This window comes from Pogona vitticeps, chromosome 2, assembly GCF_051106095.1.
Source record: "Pogona vitticeps strain Pit_001003342236 chromosome 2, PviZW2.1, whole genome shotgun sequence".
Lineage (NCBI taxonomy): Eukaryota > Metazoa > Chordata > Lepidosauria > Squamata > Agamidae > Pogona > Pogona vitticeps.
Window position 1 is genome coordinate 275,122,797 of NC_135784.1, and position 22,246 is coordinate 275,145,042.

At 38.4% G+C, this 22,246-nt stretch overlaps 1 protein-coding gene across 6 annotated transcripts in view; it reads left to right on the forward strand.

The window, feature by feature from the left end:
* The window catches only part of BDP1 (BDP1 general transcription factor IIIB subunit), a 66,264-nt gene that overhangs the window by 10,216 nt on the left and 33,802 nt on the right, over positions 1-22,246 (forward strand). For 4 of the 6 annotated variants that reach the window (XR_013542227.1, XM_072992621.2, XM_072992623.2 and 1 more), the window contains exons 5-20: positions 273-413; positions 2,968-3,101; positions 4,029-4,123; positions 5,215-5,269; positions 5,897-6,055; positions 6,714-6,926; positions 10,274-10,433; positions 10,731-10,848; positions 12,426-12,499; positions 14,697-14,871; positions 15,049-15,137; positions 15,957-16,104; positions 17,245-17,327; positions 18,126-18,369; positions 20,228-20,424; positions 21,497-21,719. Coding sequence is in view for 5 of the 6 variants with exons in the window: in XM_072992621.2 (XP_072848722.2) it covers positions 273-413; positions 2,968-3,101; positions 4,029-4,123; positions 5,215-5,269; positions 5,897-6,055; positions 6,714-6,926; positions 10,274-10,433; positions 10,731-10,848; positions 12,426-12,499; positions 14,697-14,871; positions 15,049-15,137; positions 15,957-16,104; positions 17,245-17,327; positions 18,126-18,369; positions 20,228-20,424; positions 21,497-21,719 (2,308 nt within the window). In the remaining variant the exon portion in view is untranslated. The remainder of the gene's footprint in view (positions 1-272; positions 414-2,967; positions 3,102-4,028; positions 4,124-5,214; positions 5,270-5,896; positions 6,056-6,713; positions 6,927-10,273; positions 10,434-10,730; positions 10,849-12,425; positions 12,500-14,696; positions 14,872-15,048; positions 15,138-15,956; positions 16,105-17,244; positions 17,328-18,125; positions 18,370-20,227; positions 20,425-21,496; positions 21,720-22,246) is intronic. The other 2 variants (XM_072992624.2, XM_072992626.2) reach the window with 2 other exon arrangements.

Sequence of the window (22,246 nt, forward strand, 5' to 3'; positions counted from 1 at the left end):
GACATATAAGGTGGAGCATTGTGAAATTCACTTGGAATTGATGAGCTTTTATCTGAAACAGATGTTTAGCAACATGTTCAATGTGAAACTTCAGACAGAAAGTCCTACACCCTCTAGAGTAGAATAATACTATAAAATGAATGACTTGTGGTAATTGTTCTAATGCTGCTCCTAGAAGTAACTGGCATAATTGGGCTGCAGAGGATGTTTTATGTTTGCAAAGGGAATATGGAATAAGATCTCTTGTATTTGATTATCTGCTCAACTTGCAGACCCGAAGAAAGAATTGTTGCTGATCATGTAGATGAAAATGAGGAAGATGATGAAGAAGATGAAGGAGAAGATGATGGCCCCCTCTTAGTTCCTCGAGTAAAAGTTGCTGAAGATGGTTCGATTATTCTGGATGAAGAAAGGTTAAGTTTTGGCAATTGATGCCTGCCTGAGAAAAAGGGCAAGCACATTTTATTTGCCCTTTATTTGCCTTTTCTTTGTTATTGTGTTATTTTACTTGTTTCTATTTCCTATTCGTTTTTATATGTCAACCACCCAGAATGAATGAATGAGTGAATGAATGAATGAATGAATAAATAAATAAATAAATAAGTAAGTAAAATTTTATAAGACTGCTGAGTTCTGACTCAAGACACATTGCTGCTTGAAACAAAGCTCTTGTTACTTCACAGATGTATCATTCAGACATTAATTCTTCTATTTCTTTGCACTTTCTTTCTTCATAAGCCTGAAATCCTGTGCAACCTGTCATATGAGCAAGTCCCACTGGGCTCACTGGGCTTCTTTCTGAGTAGACCTACATAAGGTGGATCCAGTGCATAGATCTATAGATTATAGAATCATAGAATAATGGAGTTGGAAGGAGGCTATAAGGCCATTGAGTCCAACCCACTGCTCAGTGCAGAAATCCAAGTTAAAATCTGACAGATGGATGTCTAATTTTCTCTTGAATGTCTCCAGTGCTGGAGTTCTCACTGTCTCCCGAAGTAATTGATACCATTGTCATACTGATCTAAGAGTTAGGACGTTTTTCCTAATAGTGAATCTCAACCTGCTACTTGAGCCCATTATTACATGTTTCGCAGTCTGGGATGACCAAGAACAGTTCCTATGCCTCCTTTGTATGATAATATTTCAAGTATTTGAAGAGTGCTATCATATTTCTGGATACAGAATGCGAGGTCTAACCAGTGCCGAATAGAGAGAAACTAGTACTTCCCATAATTTGAAGACTGTACTGTAAAAGCAGTCTAAAATTGCATTTGCTCTTTTTTTTTTGCAGCCACATCTCACTGTTGATTTATTTTCAGCTTGTGATCCAAAGCAATTCCAGGACCCTTCTTGCATATAGCTTTCTTGCTGAGCCGAATATCCATCATCTTGTAACTGTGCATTTGGTTTCTTTTTCCTAGATGCAGTACTTTGCACTCATCTCTGTTGAATTTCATTCTGTTGTTTTCAGCCAGTGCTCAAGTCTATCTAGATCATTTTGAATTTTGTTTCTGTCTTCCAGGGTATTAGGTATTACATAAAATTTTGTGTCTACAAATTTGAGAAGCTTTTCTTTAATCTCCTCATCCAAGGCTAATTACAATGTTGAAGAGAACTGGGCCCAGCACTGAGCCTTGTGGTGCCCCGCCTGTTACCTCCTCCCAATTTGAGAAGGAGCAATTAATAAAAACTCTATGTTTCTGTACCCAGCTGTGTATCCACCTCATAGTTTTTCTCTCCAGCCCACATCTAGTTACCTTGCTAATCAGAATATCGTAGGGTACTTTGTTAAAACCATTGCTGAAGTCAAGATATATTACATCTACAACATTCCCACCATCTACCAGGGAGGTTACTTGATCAAAAAATAATATTAGTCTGGCAGGATTTGTTTGTGATAAATCCATATTGGCTTCTAGTTATCACTGCATTGTTTTCAAGATGCTTACAGACTGATAGCTTTAAAATTTGCTCCAGAATTTTCCCTGGGATTGATGTCAGACTGACTGGTCTATTGTTCTCAGGTTCTTCTTTTTTGCCCTTTTTGAAGATAGAGACAGTATTAGCCCTCCTCCAGTCATGTTGTGCTTCATCCATCCTCCATGATTTCAAGAATTTTGCTCTTCCTAATTCTACTCTCTGTATATTTTTAATATTTATATCTTTGTGCCTCCATCACTCTCCTTGCATAAGGAAACTTTCCTTTGCAATGAAACCCACAATTTTTTGCATATGTCTACAAATGGTTCAGTTATTGTTATGTTAATAGATCCCTTTATGTAATGAAAGCTTTCCCTGGTATGAACACAGACACTACACCGTACAGTATTATGAACAAGTGCACTGGGGCAAACATTGCCCTTTCAACAAAGCTTTGTCCCCAGTCCTGTTTCCCAAGCCACAGTACCCCGGCCTCTCTAAGCCCACTTACTTCTTTTGCCCACTTTGATCCGAGTTGACTCCTCCCCCCCTCCCCCCGCTTTTTGGTATCTGCATTCTTGTGCAAAGTTGATCTCATCTTCCCATTCTTGTTACTCTTGTTTGTTTAACCGATCCAGCTGTTTTTGCATCATTTTTAATGCTTATGCCCTCCCAGGTGCCCTGAAAACAGAGGAGATAGGTGGCAGAATGGAGGTTCTAAAGCATGCACTCGGTTTTAAGTTGCAGAGAGAAGGAAATGATGTAATGAAGTGATTTAAGGCACATGGAATAAGTGGGGCAACTCTGAATGAGATACTTCTCTGTATAGAAAGATAATAAGGCTTGTATGGAATCCATTGAACATTGTAGAAAACAGTACAGAAATGATTAGTGCTCTAAAATCTTGATATGGGTAGGAATTCATCTTTGCTGTCTACAGAAACAATTGGCATACTTGTATTGATGCTTCCTTTAGTGTTTGGTTTGTATTCTAATTATTGTCTTATTGTCTTATGTTTAATATTTGTTGACTTCACATTTCAGTTTAACAGTAGAAGTTTTAAGGACAAAAGGACAATGTGTAGTGGAAGAAAATGATCCCATCTTTGAGCGTGGTTCCACAACAACTTACTCAAGTTTCAGAAGAAGTTACTATACCAAGCCATGGTCAGAAAAAGGTTGGTCTGGTTTTAATGTTGCAAGCGTTGATGTTTAGCCCTGATCTTTTTTTTAATCATTAGTTTTTGAAGAGTGAACTCTTAGAGTGGATGACTTGTTTGGTTTAAGATGTACTCAACCAGACAAAAGATAGAGTGACTTTTTATTATTATTTTTATTATTGCTCCATAATTTCATTCGCTTGATTTCAGTCACTAAATAAAATCTAAGTACACAAGGCTATATAATCGAATTTGTCATTCATTAATTATGGATACATGCACTTCAGTCATGTGCAGATAGCAATGAAAGGTTTCACTACCATTTGCTGCAAAAAAGTGGCAGTATCCATCAGAATACTTTTCTTTATTAATATGGATAGCAGTAGCAATCACATAAATGCTTTACTGTTGCATGTACATAGCATCCAAAATCCTCATGTGTAGTTTCACCACTGTCTTACTAACTGTTGGGTGCAAAATGCCCCAAGTTAAGATGTAAACATTATTTGTTATGTTTCAGTGGGTGTAGTTGACTGATGAGCAGGACCCTCCTAGAGGTGGAGAACATGGGGAGTTACAGTCTTGCTGCCTGTTAGGTTCTATGGAGGGCACTTCCCAAATAGCTGCAATTCCCAGAAAGCACCTCAACAGTTTTCTTCTTTTGAAAATTAAAAATGGAAGGCAATTGATATGGTGGGAACATGTCAGCAAACACTCTTCTTTACAGGGATGGAATCTAGAGTCTGTACATTTATCTTTGTCGGCTGCAACTCCCAAAATTCTGCCCGGGGAATTATTGAGGTTTTTGCAGTCCAAAAACAAGAAAAAGCACACCCTGGCCGAATAGTCCATAAAGGTTGCTTCTGTTTATCATAAGATTTAGATTGATATGCTAAGAACTGTCAACATTTTAAGACTAGTTAAACTAATTCATTTTCTTTACAGAAACAGAAATGTTCTTTCTGGCTATAAGTATGGTCGGAACTGATTTTTCGATGATTAGTCAGCTTTTTCCTCACAGAGCAAGAACCGAGATAAAGGTAAATTGGCTTATGGTCTATATCTTTCTTTTGCTTTATGGCTTCTTGAAAATCTCCTGTTTTATGCTGGTTTCTTATTTGTTTTCATTCTGGCCAAGGCTGTCATTTTGAACAGATCAGTCCAGTATTGTTTACTAAAAAGTAAGTTCCAGCTAGTTCAACAGGATAACTTCTAGGTAACTGAATATAGTATTGAGATCATAATAATTAGTTAACAGAATCATTAAGCTTTCCCAAGCAAGTGTATAGTGCATTAACTTATTAACTTTGTGGCACAGTGGTTAAACTCTCGTACTGCAGTCAAAACTCTGCTCAGGACCTGAGTTTGGCTCAGATGTGCTCAAGTAGCTGGTTCATGGTTAATCCAGCCGTCCATTCGTCGAGGTTGGTAAATTGAGCATCCAGCTTGCTGGGGGCAATGTGTAGCCTGTATAATTAAATTGTAAACCACACAGAGAGTGCTTTAAGTGCTATAGGGTGGTATATAAGCAGCACATTTTACTTTTATCCTTAAGTAGCTTTGCATGATTCAGGATAGTTTAATGAAAGAAACTTGTCTGTGTTTCCCATCAACTTGGAAACTAAGACATATATGCCCTTTCCTCTGCATTGCTTAACAGTAGCATCTTCCTTAGAGCTATTGTAAACATCTCCCACAAAGTTGGGGACTAATTCTGAATGGAGAATAGTATATTCATCCTTGGAGTTGTGTAAAGATCTCAGTATGTGTGCTTATGTATGGAAGGTACAGAGTCCTGTGTGAGTGACCTTTTTTTTTAAAAAAAGTTTTCAAGTGTTGTGTTAACTTGCTTTAAAATGTCTTAAGTATTCTTTATAAGGCAAACAGATGGTTGTTTCTTTATCCTCCTCTAATGATAAGAGACTAGCTTGGGCTGAACAAGTATTTTGTTCTAAAAAGCATCTATGAACTGTATCAACATCAATATGTTTAAAAAATAAGATGAGAAAAATCTTAGTTAAAAGTTTCACTTGAAGGGTTAATTGAAAACTATGTCTACATAGATTAAGCTAAAATATAATGCAATTTGGTCAGTAAAAATAATTAACATGACACAACTTTCTGTCTTTAGAACAAATTTAAACGTGAAGAAAAAGCTAACGGATGGAGAATAGATAAAGCATTCAGTAAGTGTTTACTTCTCCCCCCCTTCAATTCGGGAGTGAAGGCTGATAATCAGTAGGGGTTCCTCCAGTGACTGGAGGAATCTACCAGCAGACTGGGAAAGGCGAGGTGTTTAATTTAATGATTCTTGCTCTCCCATGGTCCCTCAAACTGGACCACAGTGTTGAAGAATTTTCCAGAGAAGATTTTGGGTGAGGAACAGGATGCTGTAAGATAGAAGGAAAATTGCCAAAAGCAATCCCTTCCCCCACCAAAACCCCCAGACTATCAAACTGGAGGCATTAGATAATACATTAGTACCATAGTTTGAATTAAACTAATAATGGTGATTCTTTACAATATGTTAATATTTTGAACAAAAGAGTTATTTCTTTGCTTTAGGTGCACACATAACTGCTGTTAGTCCCTCATAAAATCTAGCATTTGGTTATTTGTAAAGGATTTCAAGATTGTTGATCTTAAGCACTTCAAACATCTTTGACACCCTGAATTTCTGCATGTATCATTAATTCTCTGATGATTAATTCTTAATTCATTAATCATTAATTCTTTGTTGAATGGACTTTAAGGTGTAATTGGAGCATGTGTATTTTTCACATGAAATAAAATTTTATTTCTTTCTTGGGCAGAAGAGAAAAGACCTTTTGATTTTAATTTCTTTACAAAACTCCTTGAGAAAGTCCTGGAAAATGAGAGAAGGAGAAAGGAAAAAGATGCTAAATGTCAGCATCAAAGGGAGAAACTTCTGAATGAGAAAAAAACATCCAAGTCTCAGAAGCACCAGCAAGGTATTTCTAAAGATCCTGAAAATATATTTGAAATTAATACATCCCTTTTATTATGATTGTGGACCTGGGTCCCCCCCCCCCCATTTTCAGACTGTTAGATCTCTTGGGAGTGGACAATACTTCCAAATGCCATTCCAAAGACTTGCTTGACACCCTCTTTGAGGGCTGCTTAAATGATTTGTTTTATAAGTATTTCTCATGTTCTGTAGTTGACAGCTGATCATTAATTCTTCTTTGATCTGTTTTTTTGCTACTTTTCTTGTTCTGTCTTGTGTCATGCAATTTTTTTAATTTATGGACTTTTATTCTTATTTTAATTCCGCTATCTTCAGGATTTTTGACTAAAACATGGTTTATAGGCATTTTAAACTCTGTATATTGTGCAGAGGGATGTTGGTGGAATCAAGATGTTTTACATGCAGTCAAAACAATATGGATGTAGGTGAGAAGGGTGGTAGACTAGGAGATTTTTATAAGGAGCAAGTGGAATCCTGTATTTTTTATTTTTGAACATACTTTTAGTATTTTTTTGTCTTTTTTATTGAGAATTGAATGGCTGTAGGTGTATTTACAATGTATAATCTAAAAGCTAATGCTGACAATGGCCAACTCAAGCCCAGCCAGGATTATCTCCAGAATGCCCATGTTTCTGATGCAGAAATGGAAGTGGATGCTGGGACTGCTGAAAAGGAAAATGAAGAGTCTCCTAGCATCTTGGAACAGGCAGAGGGGCCAACAGTTCCTGAATCGGTGGTGACAAAAAAGAAAAAGAAAAGAAAGAAAAAAGATTCTGAGCATGAAATGGAGAGCCTTCCTGAAGAGACTACTGTTCATGCAGAAATGGCTGAAGGAAAGAGATCAAGAAAGAAAAGTAAGAATCTAAATTGCTGGCTGAGTCATGTCAGCAGGAAAAATATGATTTGCTCATCTCTTTTCAGGGATTATTTTTACCAGCAGAAACAGGACTTGGACAGAACTCTGCTTAGAATGTTTCTGCATGGAGAAGATGGGGCAGAGGTGCTATCTTTGCTCATGTCCTCACTCCTTCTGCAGCTTCAGCTCCACTGCTCCTCCAGATGATGGTTCTTGAACAGATATTGTGGGACTCAGGCATAGGGAACTATGGGTAGAGAGGAGGGGAATTGGCAAAGAATCTGCTCCTAACCTTCTGCCACTTTTATTTTCTTGCTGGATCAGAAAGCCTCTGGAGACAGAAATAGCCCTTCTGTCAACAGGAGACATACCCTGGGCACAACCCACTAATTCATGAAAAATTAAAAGCCTGATAATAACACCAAATATCACTCAGGAGAAGCTAAGACAGTAAAGAGTTTTTAACTTGTATGTATGACTGTAAGTTATCTAACAATCTGTGTGTAACAAAATGTCTTGAAATTTATTTGACAGTTAAATGGTTTCAATATATCTGTCACTGCCAAGATATACTGTAGTGCAGTTGTACATACTGCCTTAAATTTTTATGGTTGTCTATGAAATGGCAATTTGTTGTATTGAGCTGTTACCAATATCATAGAAATGCAAAAAATGGAAGTGACTCAAGATAGAAAGTGCCTGTTTATTTTGCATATGCCCAGGTGTTAGAGATAAGATCTTCTTTTAGGGCTTCCTGTGCTATTCACAGGATGAATGCCATCTCCTTGCCATTGCTGGAATGTTGAAATTCCGCAGAGGTAAATGGTACTTCATGATCTCCTGCCACTTCCATGCTCTGTATTTTTATGCTACTTTCTTATTGATTACAGTCTGAAAAACAAATCCATCTGCAGTTGTTCCACTAACTCATTTTTCATATATATGGCATTAACTAGAGATCTGAAAACAAGATGTAAGACAAGATTCAACTATATATAATGTACCTTAACTGCTTTAGTTATCCAAATACTAAACCAAATATTGGCTAGTACTGAGCTATAAAAGGGTTAGCAGGGAAAATCTGTTCTTCCCTCTTAGGTAAAGGTAAAGTTCCCCTTAACAATTTTTGTCCAGTCATGTTCGACTCTAGGGGGCGGTGCTCATCCCCGTTTCCAAGCCATAGAGCCAGCGTTTTGTCCGAAGACAATCTTCCGTGGTCACATGGCCAGTACGACTTAGACACGGAACACTGTTACCTTCCCATCGAGGTGGTCTCTATTTATCTACTTGCATTTGCATGCTTTCGAACTGCTAGGTTGGCGGGAGCTGGGACAAGCAACGGGAGCTCACTCCGTCGTGTGGATTCGATCTTATGACTGCTGGTCTTCTGACCCTGCAGCACAGGCTTCCCTCTTGTTTCCCCTTAATTTCTAGTACTGTTAAATAAAACAACATCGTAAGTAATACAGCCAGAAATTACAGATTGCTTTGGAAAACTAGGTTTCTTCCACCTGAGATCCTTTTCATGCCTTTTGGTTATTCCATTTGCAGTTAGAGGGAACTGAAATTTGTAAAAGAGGTTCCTTATAACATTTAATATAAAACTCTTTGTTGCTGTTTAGTTGTTAAGTAATGTCCGACTCTTTGCTCCCATGGACGAGAGCACGCCAGGCCCTTGTGTCTTCCACTGCCTCCCGCAGTTGGGTCAAATTCATGCTGATTGCTTCGATGACACTGGTCATCTATCTCGTCCTCTGTCATCCCCTTCTCCTCTTACCCTCACACTTTCCCAACATCAGGGTCTTTTCCAGGGAGTCTTTTCATAAGATGCCAAAGTATTGGAGCCTCAGCCTCAGGATCTGTCCTTCCAGTAAACACTCAGGGTTGATTTCCTTCAGAATGGATAGGTTTGTTCTCCTTGCAGTCCAGGGGATTCTCAAGAATCTCCTCAAGCACCACAATTCAAAAGCATCAATTTTTCGGTGGTCAGCCTTCTTTATGGTCCAGTTCTCACTTCCATACATCGCTACTGGAAAAACCATAGCTTTGACTATGCGGACCTTTGTCGGCAAGGTGATGTCTCTGCTTTTTAAGATGCTGTCTAGGTTTGTCATTGCTTTCCTCCCAAGAAGCAGGCGTCTTTTAATTTCATGGCTTCTGTCACCATCTGCAGTGATCATGGAGCCCAAGAAAGTAAAATCTATCACTGTCTTCCCATATCTTCCCCTTCTGTTTGCCAGGAGGTGATGAGACCAGTGGCCATGATCTTAGGTTTTTTTTGACGTTCATATTCAGACCAATTTTTTTTGTGCTTTCCTATTTCACCCTCATTAAGAGGTTCTTTAAGTCCTCCTCACTTTCTGCCATCAGAGTGGTATCATCTGTATATCTGAGGTTGTTGATATTTCTTTTGGCAATCTTAATTCCGGTTTGGGATTCCTCCAGTCCAGGCGTTTGCATGATATATTCTGAATATAAGTTGAATAAGCAAGGGGACAATATGCAGCCTTGTTGTACTCCTTTCCCAATTTGAACCAATCAGTTGTTCCATATCCAGTTCTCACAGTTGCTTCCTGTCCCACAAATAAAGTTAAATAAATATAGATTTCTCAGGAGATAGATAAGGTGGTCAGGCACTCCCATTTCTTTAAGCAGTTGCCATAATTTGCTGTGCTCCACACAGTCAAAGGCTTTTGCGTAGTCAATGAAGTAGAAGTAGATGTTTTTCTGGAACTCTCTGGTTTTCTCCATAATCCAGTGTATAAAACTCTAGAACCCAGCAATGCCCCTCTCTCTGGATGCTTTTTATAAAGTTTATTCATCACGAAGTCCATTGAATACCTTTATTTTCTATTTATTAAAGGTTTTCTGTGTTTCTGTTCCTTTTAAAAGTATTTTTACTGTAACTGGAGAGGGATGATTGATTATCCATACTAATTACTGTACCGTCTCTAATTCATTGGAGGTGATGAAGCTTTTATGCCATAAATTGGTGCTATTATGCCATAAAAAGGAGGCAAGGAAACCAGTAATGTAATCCCTCCCAACTACATAGAACAATAAACAACATGACAGACTTGATCCACATGGAAATAGCTTGCATTTAAAGCAATAGGGATATTAAAATACCCTAAACAAACAAGCAAGCAAGCAAACAACCAGCCAACCAAATAAATAATTTCTTTTGCTTGTTCACACTGGAGATGGTGATGCTGCAATTGCATTTTACTGAAAAAATGTCAGTATATGTAGAAACAAACTTAAGCCATTTGGAAGAATTCTTGTGTTTGACTTGCTTAGGTGATGGTTTGGGGGGAACTGATAATATCTACAATCTGTTGTCAGGAAAAAATACATCTGCGCCAGAGACTAATAGTATTAATGAAGCTGATGAGGAACTAGATGTCCCCGGTAGAGTAACACCTGATGAAACTCTTCCCTTAGCTGAGGAAGATCCACAATGCTACACACTGGATGAAGAGGCAGAGGGAGATGATGCATCTAGGTAATTGCATATGAAAAGTGTTTTTTTTACTCATCCATGCAGCCCTGCAAAGTACATCATGTATACATGATTTCCTTTCCAAAAATCTTCAAAAGGTCCTCTATATTGTTGTTTGCCATAGTCCCCATTACATGTGCCTTTAAACTGCTGGGTCTGGGTGTTTCTCATTTATCAAGACATGTCAATACTCTGTCTTGATTGGTACAGTTGTATGAATGAAACAGTGGGAGACAGAGGATACCACATGAGGCTATGTGGTGGGGTAAGGAAGTAATTTCTTTATGCCATTATTTTCAGTGTCCATGAGTCTGGTGAAGTATATGCTTTGGAAGCTGTTTCTGGGCACCACACTGAACAACCTTCAGAATCTCCAGATCCAAATAAAGAAGTTATTGAAGGGATCTCTGCAACCAAGGTAAAAGTACTGATAAGTCTATTTCTAGCCTATTATTTCTCCTTATTTCTGTGCTTCAACGTCAAGTAAATTTGAGCTGTGAACGAAAGATCTACACCCAGTTCTAGGAAGATCAAATAGCTACAGAGTTTTGCATATAGAGACATCCTTTTAGCTATGTCTGATCATGTGTAAGAGAGTGCTGTCTGGTAAAGAGTAGGAAAAACACTTGATAGTATACTGCTGATTAGTTGTTATCAGCAAGGATGTGTCATTCAAAGTTTTTGGACTTCAGTTCTTATTTATTTATTTATTTATTTATTTATTTATTTATTTATTTATTTATTTATTTATTTATTTATTTATTTATTTATTTATTTATTTATTTAATATCCCGCCTATCTAGTCACTTAAGACCACTCTAGGCGGCTTACAACAAGCGTGATACAATATAATTAAAACAATTTTAAAAAGGGGACAAACTTTGGGCAAGATGGAACAGACACTAGGAGAGAGGAAAAAAGAGGGAAAAATCAGGAATTGGTTGAGGGGAAGGCCTGCCGAAACATCAGTGTTTTTAATTGTTTTTTAAAAATACCCAGCGAGGGAGCCGCGCGAATGTCAGGGGGAAGGTTATTCCAGAGGCGAGGAGCCACCGCCGAGAAGGCCCGATTTCTTGTCTTTTCTTTCTGGGCCTCCCTCATCGTTAGGCTCCTCTTAGAATTTGAGCTGCAGCCCAGGAATTGAAATTACCACACCTTTTAGCCCCCTTCCCTATAGAGAAGGGCTTCCCAGTGAAGTACCTATATCATTGGGTTCTGCCACCCCTCCTGTTTCCTGGGGTTGATTTGTTTAAAAATGGGAATTAGCTCCAGTGTTCCCTGGGAAGTGATAGCCTTACTGCCCATTGGGTTCTCTAGAATGCTGTGCCTAAAGATATACCCATCTCAGTGAGAAAGTTAACATGGGTAGGAGCATTTTTGAGAACATAAATGTGTAAGAATTAAGCAGTTACTGCTTTGTATGCCACTTGGAGGAAAGTATTATGAGATTGCTGCCTGCTTTTCATTAGGGTGGGGTCATACAGAGCAGATTGCAAGGTTTTTTTAAATGACAATGCCATTTAAAAATATTGTTGGATATGATTCATTCACTTATTTATTTTGCTTCTGTGCCACCTTTCTCATAGAATAGAGACTCAAGTCATCTCACAAATCATTTAAAATATTATTTTATATTTTTAGTTTATTTAGTATGCAGATAATGTTGAATGTTACATTTTTACACAATGATAAACCTAGACAAAGGACATTAAATATTCTCGTTCTGTTAACTCAACAAGGTTAACTCCCCACCCCACGCCTGCCGCCAAAAGTGAGAAGAAAACTTTTTTCTTTTTGGTCTATATCTAACAAAAGAAAGACCTAATTATTTGAGGTCAAGATAATGTTCTGCTATCTGAGAGCAATGTTCTTTCCTGTTTCCAGTGGTTTGTTGAGGAAATCTGCTTAATACTAAAAGGCTGTTCCCCAGCAGAGTGTTTCTTGTCATATGAGAAACCAGAACCTTAAGATTGTAATATTTCGATTTCCTTGCAGAGTGTAGCAGCTGAGTTGGATAAATTGGATGAAAATCAGACTACAGCATCACCACATTGTGAGGATGAAATAAGGTGAGCAGAGTAGTTCTGCCTGTCAGTAAAGACCCGTAAGTGCAGAGTGCTAAATTAAATCATTTTAATTTACTTTTTTAAAGATCACAGATGGGTCTCCAATTAGCTGTGTAGGTGAACTGTGCTTTCCGCACCAAAAGTAATTATGCCACACTCAGCCTTTGAGGCCATTGAGGATGAGCAAACCTCTGTGTTAGATGATCTTTTCTTATATTATAAAAACAACGAGCTGAAACCAAAGCCTTTAAAAACACAAGTCTGTGCTTTCCACTTAAAGATCTTAGCTTCTCACACATGGCTTCTCCATTTTGGCTTTATTTTTGGAAAATAAATTGGGAGACAGTGTAATTTGTCATGTGTTGTTGTTCATCTGAGGTTGTATTTAAGTAATTTTCAGACCTGTGAAGGACCAGATGATTTTTATTATGTCCTGTAACAGAAAACTATAGAATTCCAAGATGTACTGTATATACTTGAGTATAAGCCTAGTTTTTCAGCACTTTTTTTGCTGAAAAAGCACCCCCCTCGGCTTATACTCGAGTCAGTGTCAAAATTACACGTTCTCCCTTGCAGTGCGGGTGTTCTCCGGACTCCCCCGCTTATCTACGGGCGCCCGCAGCCTCTGTGGGTGGTCCGATGACCCAGGTTAGGTATACTGCATTTCCGCTTCCAGGACACTCCCATCCTCCTTCTTCAGCATATTCCATGTACACACCTTCCTCCTCCCACCTTCCTCCGTCTTCCTCCATCTTCTTATGCAGGAGTAGATAAGCGCAGCATCCGGTATGAGTCCTCCCTCCAAAGGCAGTGAAGTATCTTGCAGCTCAGAAGGACAGTATCTTCAAAAACATTTAACCTACTGATGCCTCAATTAAAGTAATTTTATTGCTATCTATTTTTATTTTTGAAATTTACCAATAGCTGCTGCATTTTCCACCCTCGTCTTATACTCGAGTCAATATGTTTTCCCAGTTTTTTTGTGGTAAAATTGGGTGCCTTTGCTTATATTCGGGTTGGCTTATATTCGAGTATATGCGGTATTTTCTTTTTCAGATCTATGTGCGTAGAATTTATGCCCCACTATGTATACTAAAGAAGATATGTCAAATTGGCCAAGATAATTGAAGTAGCCTGCTTCTGGTCCAAACCAGCCTAATTATTTTAACATTTGTGTGAACTTTTTGTCCTGTAGGTCCATAATTTTAAATTGTGCAGCACTCTGATATGAATAAAGAAAGGATACGAAGTGCATTTGTGATTGAGGTCACAATAGCTTTCTATGCATCTTGAGAGCCTTATTAAATGAGATGTGGATTCCTGACTAGGAGCAATGGTCCTGGAGAAGAGGGTATTTCTTTAATCTGAGTTTATCTCAGTCCACATATAGCAAATTAGTTTGCTGTTACTTTGTAATTGGTTCATTGCAGGGTAGTATTGCTTTTCACATCTGATGGCCCAGATACCTGGCACTGAAAGGTTTTTAAAATGTTTTTTATTAAATTTTATTTTAAAAATTAATCAAATTTATTCATCACAGATCACATACCGGAAAACAGATCAAACAATCAATGTAAAGAAACAAACAACCGTGAGAGTCAAAAGCTCCATGTCTCAGTCATTTTATCTACCCAAAGAGATATGAAATAAGACAAACATGCTCCCTCTTTACTACACAACAGTGTAGGCAAATGACTAACAAAAACTGCTTACATCTCTCTGGAATGACCAACAAATATTGATAGATACTGTCCCAGCATAGTGTTCCAAACAGCGCCGTGTGTACTTGGCAACTCCAAAACTCTACCACATTCCTGTTGATCAGATGCAATAAATGATGTTCAGACTTTCTTGTAGTCATTCAAGAGTGCATTTTTACCAGTTGCCTTCCTCTTGTTGTAGATCTCCAAGCCACATCCTGTGCCATTTTGGAGACTTCGGCAACATTCTGGAGCACCTTCTTGAAGGCTTGTAGGGCTTTAGCAGCAGAGGGAAGTGCTAGACCTGGGGAAAAGGATCAGTGGTTCCAAAATAAAACTGTCAGGTTAGGATCTCTGAACTGCTAAAAAACAAAACAAAACAAGCAAGAGTTAATAATTCTTACACTATCCATGGTTTACCTCAGCTGAGATAGTTAGTGGACAGGATTTTAGTGTGCATTTTGACATAAAAAGCACAAATATTTTCAATTTCTCTTCAGAGAAACAGATATAACTATTACTGAAAAGCCCAGGGTGGAAGAACAGCACCAGATAATTACATCAGACTTAAAAGGAGCAGACTTAACAAGAGCAGAAGAAGAAGGAGAACTTCTAGTTGGTAACATGTCAGAGGTCAAGATCTCCCCCTCTGAGTCCATGAGTTTTGAAGAAAAGGTATGGCTCTAAACATTTAAAAAATTTGTACAATGTATATGCTGTTTTGTGTTGCTTGAGAGTTATTCTCTTCTACACATGCAATCTGTCTTAATTTCATAGAGGTTTTAGGAGGGTTTTTTTTTGGTACCATTGCACACATTTCTCACCAAAATTCTTAATGGTTCTTTTAATTAGAGTACTGCAGAAAATAACACTGCTGACATAACTGGACCAGTCATAGAGGAAACATGTAGAACAAATAAGGATATGGAGAATGAATCCCAGTAAGTTGAAGATTTTGTGAAATGTACATTTTAATTTAATTTAATTTATTCATTACATTTATATCATGCCCATATAGTGCCTAAGCACTACTCTGGGCAGCTAACAGCAGTTGAAAACACAACTACCCTCTTCACCCACAAGGCCATAAATAATGAGATCCAGAAAAACATTAAAAACATTTTGTGTCGCATTGTCACTTACTACATTGAGCTTTGGTGAAGAAAACTGGTCCTAAAGGTGAAGATATAGGATGATCTCCTAATCTGATACTGTAAGAATTCCTTGGCATTATGTGAACACCTTACATGGGTTTGCTTTGCTTGGGTAGCAGTTGTGATTTTTTTGAGGAAAGTCTTGTTTCATGCTCAATCAAATCCATCCCTTTCTGAGAGAAATAAAATAACATAAGCTTCAGTGTCAACAGATTCAGCATTAAGAAGTTTTTTTAAGGAATGAGAACTGCTGGATAGCTCAGCGGTTTAGGCATTTGGCTGCCGGAGTTTGAGAGTGCAATTCCCCACTGTGCCTCTTTGACAGGGGTTGCACTCAGTGACCCACAGGGTCCCTTCTAGCTTTGAATTTTCAAGAGGATGATGATTCTATGCAAAATATCAGACTTCTGTTCAGTCCTTAGAGGTCATGAAGTCGAAACATACAGATATTATAGACAATTTCCTTCTTTTTACAGCTACACCTTAATTTGCCTGTTTTAAATCCAGTTCTTAACACAGATGTTTTTATATATTATTTCTGAGGTCTCTCTTGCCATGTGTGTTGGGATTTTAAATGTGATTTTTTTTTAAAAAATGTTTGTGTAGAGAAACTGAAAATGCTCCTGTGGAAAAGATAGATGTGAGAAGCCGTCGGCAGAGACCAAAACCTAATATAATGAAGGCATCTTGCAGAAAAGAAGCACGTGTCCAGTCCAAGCTCAATACACCCGAGCCTTGTGCAAGTGAACAAAAGGTATTCAAAATGCTGGGTTTATTCATCTTGTATGAACCATGTTGTTGTAAACACACATGGCTCATGGTCTGAGGAGACATGGGGACTTCTTGCCACTATTTGGGTATGAAGTGCTGCACTTCAGATTTTGGGCTGCCTTTGCATGTAAAGGGTTTCGTTGATGTGTTCAGTTACCTGCAGATTCATATAGAATATTCAGTTTATATTTATTGATGGTCTCATCTTGATTTATAAGCCATGTTAGGATATTTGCATATGTATTAAATATTCAAAATGTGCCTTTATGCCTCTAGTTCTATGCACTTAAGATTAAATTGACCAAATTTGCATATACGTACCTGTGGGGCACAGGTCTACTTGGAAGATGTAAATTGGCAAAGATGTAAATTGGGTTAGTGTTGGTAGTTTAACATAGAAGAAGACAAGAAGACAGATAAGGGAGTTTCTTCGTTAGTAAAGTTAAGGGCAGGGGGTTACAGAAACAAATACAAATAAAAAGAGGAGTAGAAAGGACACAGAAGATAATTCACAACATTGTAAACTATTCTTTATTTAGCTTTTTCAAAGAGAAACCGAAACCTACATCATTTTCAGCATCATCTTGAAAATATCATATGGAATACATTTTGTGTTCTCCTTGAAAGAGCTATATCAATTACCTCTGAATGAGAATTAAGCTAAAAAATCAAGGAGCAGTATATGACCTCCTATGCAGTAGCGAGGTCACCCCTTTCCACTTCCAGTTAGTGCCTTTCCTTTGCTTGTAAAGGATTGTAGTTATGAATGAAGGACAGGGAGACACAGGGCTCTGGAGTGCTTCTGTTGCCTTCATTTCTGATTTTGCATCAGTTACTGTTGACATGGTTTTGATATTGCTGCAAGAGCAGTCGGTGATGACATCCTTTGTGTGTCAGTTAAAATACGAGCTTGCAGGCTTATGGGAGAAAGCTGTCCCCAAGCAAGCAGGATACACATAGGTTTGCAATGCACCTGTACTTTGATCAGTTACATTAACATGCCAGATCAGTCACTTTGACCCACTTTGTTTGCCATTGTGTCCAATGTTTGCAAATTTTGCATGGTGATAATGATATGTTTTGGAAAGTCACATCGATTTACTTTTTTGTGCTTAATTCTTAGAACACTGCTCAGGAGGAGATACACAGTATCAGCGCTGGGTGCGCTTCTGAAAAAGACTCCCACCTTGCAGATACTGAACTTCTGTAAGTATGGCTGGAAGCAGGGAAGCGTGTTACTTTCTTTTGTCTTACACATTAGTGACAGTATCAATTAATAGACAAGATCGTTTGCTTGTAAAAACGTAGTAGCATCAAGTTGACTTAATTAATGTAGTCCTCCAATCTCCTAACACAAAACTCAAGGTCTAGGGCCTTTTGAAATCAACAGAAATATATGGGGCAGATATGATTTGTTGAAAATAAAGTCAGTTTCCACTGAAGGAAACAAAAAGTCAAATGAATAATCAATATTAAGAAAGGTTGCTGTCTTGGAATAGAACTCACAGATTCTGTAGCCCCCAAAAATTACATTTCAGAGGCCTAATTTGTTCAGAGATGCATCTTTTCAAACTTGATTTCTTTTCAGTTATATCTAAATATTTTTCTCTTTGTATATGCAGGAAAATAATTAGTGAGAGGCAATGTACAATCTGTCATTGTACCCATTGAAGGAAAATTGAACATGGCCTAGAAGGAAAGTTCAGTTTGAACAGAATATTAAAATCTAATGATGACATAGATCAAAGTTGTCTAACATTTTGATTAAAGTGTTCACATTTTGTGTCTGTTTTAGTGTATAACATCATTTGGGCTCATTCATTTTTTGTTGTTATGCTATGCTATGTTACTGTATTGACACCTTGTTGTAAGAAACATGTGGAATGGTGATTGGTTCAAATAATCACTTGCATGTAATTATAATAGAAAGGGTCTTGATTGTTTTTAGTTCGTCTGTAATTAATAGTGCTACACCTTTTGTACCCTGGAATAAATGTTTTTCAGGACTGCTAAGAAAACCGCTGTTCAAGAAAGTGGCAAGCAAACTATTCTAAAACCTGCATCATTAGCAAGGGGTCGAATGCAGAGGCCAAAGCCAAATTTAGGAAGACTGGTTAGAAGGCAAGGAGGGTCAGCAAAAAACACTGAAACAGAAGAAGCAAAGACAACAGAAGCAGCTGTTGAAGCAGAGATGACTCAGACACATCCTAAGTGTGGCAGCAGTGAACTCCTAAGTAAAAATGTTACTGTAAGTACAAAATACACAGAATATTTTCTGTTCATTTCACTCAGTGGGTGAATTAAGTATTAAGTACAGTCGTGCCCCGCATAGTGAGGTTAATCCGTTCCGGATTAACCTTCGCTATGGGAAAACATCGTAAAACGGATCCAAAAAACCCATTGGAAATCATTAAACAAAGTTTGATGCGTTCCAAATGGGCCCAAAACTCACCGTTCTCCACAATGTTTTCCCTTGTTCCGGCAGCCATCTTGGGTGTACCGGTGGCCATTTTGAGCGTCCCGGCGGCCGTTTTGGGTGTACCGGCACCCATTTTTTGTGTTCCAGCGGCCATCTTGGGTGTACCAGCAGCCATTTTTTGTGTCCTGGCGGCCATCTTGGTTGTACTGGCGGCCATTTTGAGAGTCCCGGTGGCCATCTTGGGTGTACCGGCACCCATTTTTTGTGTTCCGGCGGCCATTTTGGAACCGCTGAACAGCTGTTCCCCCATCGTAATGCGAGCATGCCCTCGCATTAGCGATGGGGAAATCCGCATCGCAATGCGGATTCATCGTTCAACGGTGCACTCGTTATACGAGGCACCACTGTATTACCAAAAATGCCAGATGCAGGGGAGTGATATCAGGAAACAGAGGCATCTGGTGGGGCCACTGTGAGATACAGGAAGATGGACTAGATGGGCCCTTGGCCAGATCTAGCAGGGCTCTTTCTATGTTCTTACCTGTGAAGAAGTTTGTGCTTTTCTGTATATTATCCAATATCTAAGGTGCCAGGGCACTCATTGGCTGAAATCATGTTGCTTAGAGTAGTAAGTCACAATTAGAGTAGGCCCATTGAATCAGAGGAGATTTGGTGAGCAGCTTCTCCGTAAGTTCTGTTGATCCACTGGACCTACTCTAGTGACTTACTATGCTAAATAACAGGATTTCAGCCACTGTCTTATTTTTTTAAAAAAAACATTTTATTAGTTTTTTACTCTATCTACATTTGATTTGTGCTTGTCAAATATCGTGTTACATGATTTGCTTACAATTATTTGATTTTTACACCTCAGTGTCTTCCCAGTTATCCCCCCCCAAATTCCAGACATCTTTCAAACATTCAAACCATTCATGTACGTATTTAGTATATAATATGGCTACTATCATAATATTACTTACGTAGTGTACAATATTCTCAAGATCTTCTAATAACATTCTTAATAAAAGTAGTTCCATGCCCCAACCTTATATCTAGTTTAATTTACCTAAAATGAAGGATTTCAGCCACTGTCTTATTATGGACAGATGTTTTACATGTGAATTCTGAGACTGAGAGATTTAGTGGTGTCTTGTTATCATCCTCTGAGTACATCTGCCAGGTTCCCACTGAGTATTTGTGCCGATGGAAGAAGCTGCACCAACAAAAGAAAGTTATTTCCTTCTCTATGCTTTGCCCACAATCTCTGTCCTTCTCTTCCTTCCAAGCCCCATCCAGCACCTGAAATGCACCTCTGAAGGATTTCCTAGCCTTCAAAGCAGAGCCATTTTAGCACCTCAGAGAGTGCTCAGGGGGCAGCAGGGGAGGCCGAGGAAATTCCTCTCACTGGATCTACCTTCTGTCAGCACACCTTCCCAGTGAGAGCTTGGTTGTGTGATGTCTACGCAAACTGTCTATAGACAAACACTGGCTCTACAGCTTGGAGACAGGGATAAGCACCGCGCCCTAGAGTTGGACATGACTGGACTAAATGTCAAGGGGAACCTTTACCTAGATTTAAAAGAACTTTGTACTTTTATTTGGGTACACTCACTATATTTATTCATGTATTGTTCCTTATGAGCTCTTTCGTTTGAGAGGATTCAGAGAAATTTAATTTGTTTCCTAGGAGGCACACACTTATGAAGTTGACATGGCGTCCTCTCAGGAATTGGAAAACATGACTGTTGCTAGTGCTGTGCAAGAAAGCCCAGTACATATGAGCCAATCTCCTGTAACGAAGCCATTAGAATGTGAAAGTCCTAAGCTACAAACTGCTTCTCTGTCAAGTAGCATCTTGGGGGATGTGGCAGATCTTTCTACCAGGTAGACTAAATATATCTTGAAGTGAAATAGAAAAATGTATAAAGCTATTGCCTTGAGAAGGAGAATACATTGCAATATTTATGTTTGTGGTACACCTTCCACGGGTAGCAAATCCGTGGTTTTTCAGGTATCACTGAAGTCCAGCTGCTTTCAGCACTGGCCATTATGATCAGTGGTCAGAGATGATGAGAGTTGTCATCGGTATCTGGAAGCCACAGGTTTTGTCCCTTTTGTCTATGCTGTATGAATTCTCTTCACCCAGTTCAGCTATGTTTACCGTGTCTACTGATCCTGAAAAACAAACGAGGGTTCTCTTGCAGTATCTAGGTTTGAACTCTTTTCACTGGTGGATTATTGATTATGGAAGGAGAAAGGACTCTGAATCTCAGTGATTAGAAACGTAGCACCCTTTCCCAGAAGGAGGAGAGTCTTAACATTGAGTCACGCTGGAGCCCAGTCTAGCCCAACAGCTTTCCAACTTCTCAGGCCGGCATTTCTTAATAAAGCTACATAAGGTTTTTTATTTTTTATTTTTTATTTTTAAATGAAGGTCACATTTGAGGTATTCTGCTTATCAACCACTGTTCACTGCTCTGTAATGACCTTGTGTTCACATACAAGTGTTGGTTGCTTGGTATGAATCCTGCATCTCCCCTTCTTCCATTGGTTTGTTTCTTTGTCTTAGAACCCAGTGAACATGATAATTACTATTCATGGACTTGGGACTGAGAAGGCAAGTTTACTGCACCATCTGTTGCATATGTTCTGATTATTGCAGGTGCTCTTATGGAGTTAGATACAGGCACAGATTTTAGATGAATTTCATTGTATATTGCTTCTGTCTTTATTTGCTTTTATGATTGACATGTATAGTTTATTCTTGCTGCTGTTTTACTATATTATGTGGCAAGTTGAAATATACTTCCCTGAGTTGTTATACTGATCAGTACTGCCTTTATGTTAATTTTATGGTATTTAGATTTTTAAAAATGAAAACAAATCCTCATGGTAGTTGTCGGTTATTATAGCTGTTATAGTTCTATTGGGTGTTTTTTCTTTCTTGACCAACCAGAGATTTCAATCTTCAACAAGAAGAAAAGGAATTTTTGGCTGCAACAGAAGAGTCCCTGAAGAGTTACTCCCTGAGTTTAAACCGGAACTTGGGAAATGAAGTAGAAGAAGCTGATCCACTGCAAATAGGAAAAGAGGTGCTGGGCAACAAACATGAGTCTGAAATGGCGGAAGAGAGTTTAGTAAACATCAGTAGAAAATGCAGCAAGTCTTCTAACCTGGATGTAAGACTTTTTTTCTTAAAGCAGATGGTTTGCTTTTGGCAGTTTATATAATGCTGCAACTTTTAGGAAAGAAAATTCACTTGTTCGCAGAACATATTACAGTAATTTTGCTCTTGTTAGAAAAGGTTTTTAAAATCTCTAATATTCTGATTGAGATTCCTGTCCTTTATAATATAGGGAAATATGTGCTGGCAGCAAGTTTACATGTTTTCTGTACTAGATACCGTATTTTTCACTCCATAAGATGCACCTTTCCATAAGACGCACCAATTTTTTAGGAGAAGAAAACAGGAAAATATAATCTGTTTTCTTCGCTCCATACGACGCACAGACTTTCCACCACCCCCCTGTTTTGTGGGGAAAAAGCGCATCTTATGGTGCGAAAAATACGGTAATTGGTTGACCTTGGGTCATAATCAAGAGAGCAATGGAATTTCTTCTCACACGTCAGTGGAGCTCCTAATGTATCATGGAAAGGGATGTTGAAACTCAAAATATTTCGTTTCATTTTTGTCTTTGTTTTATAG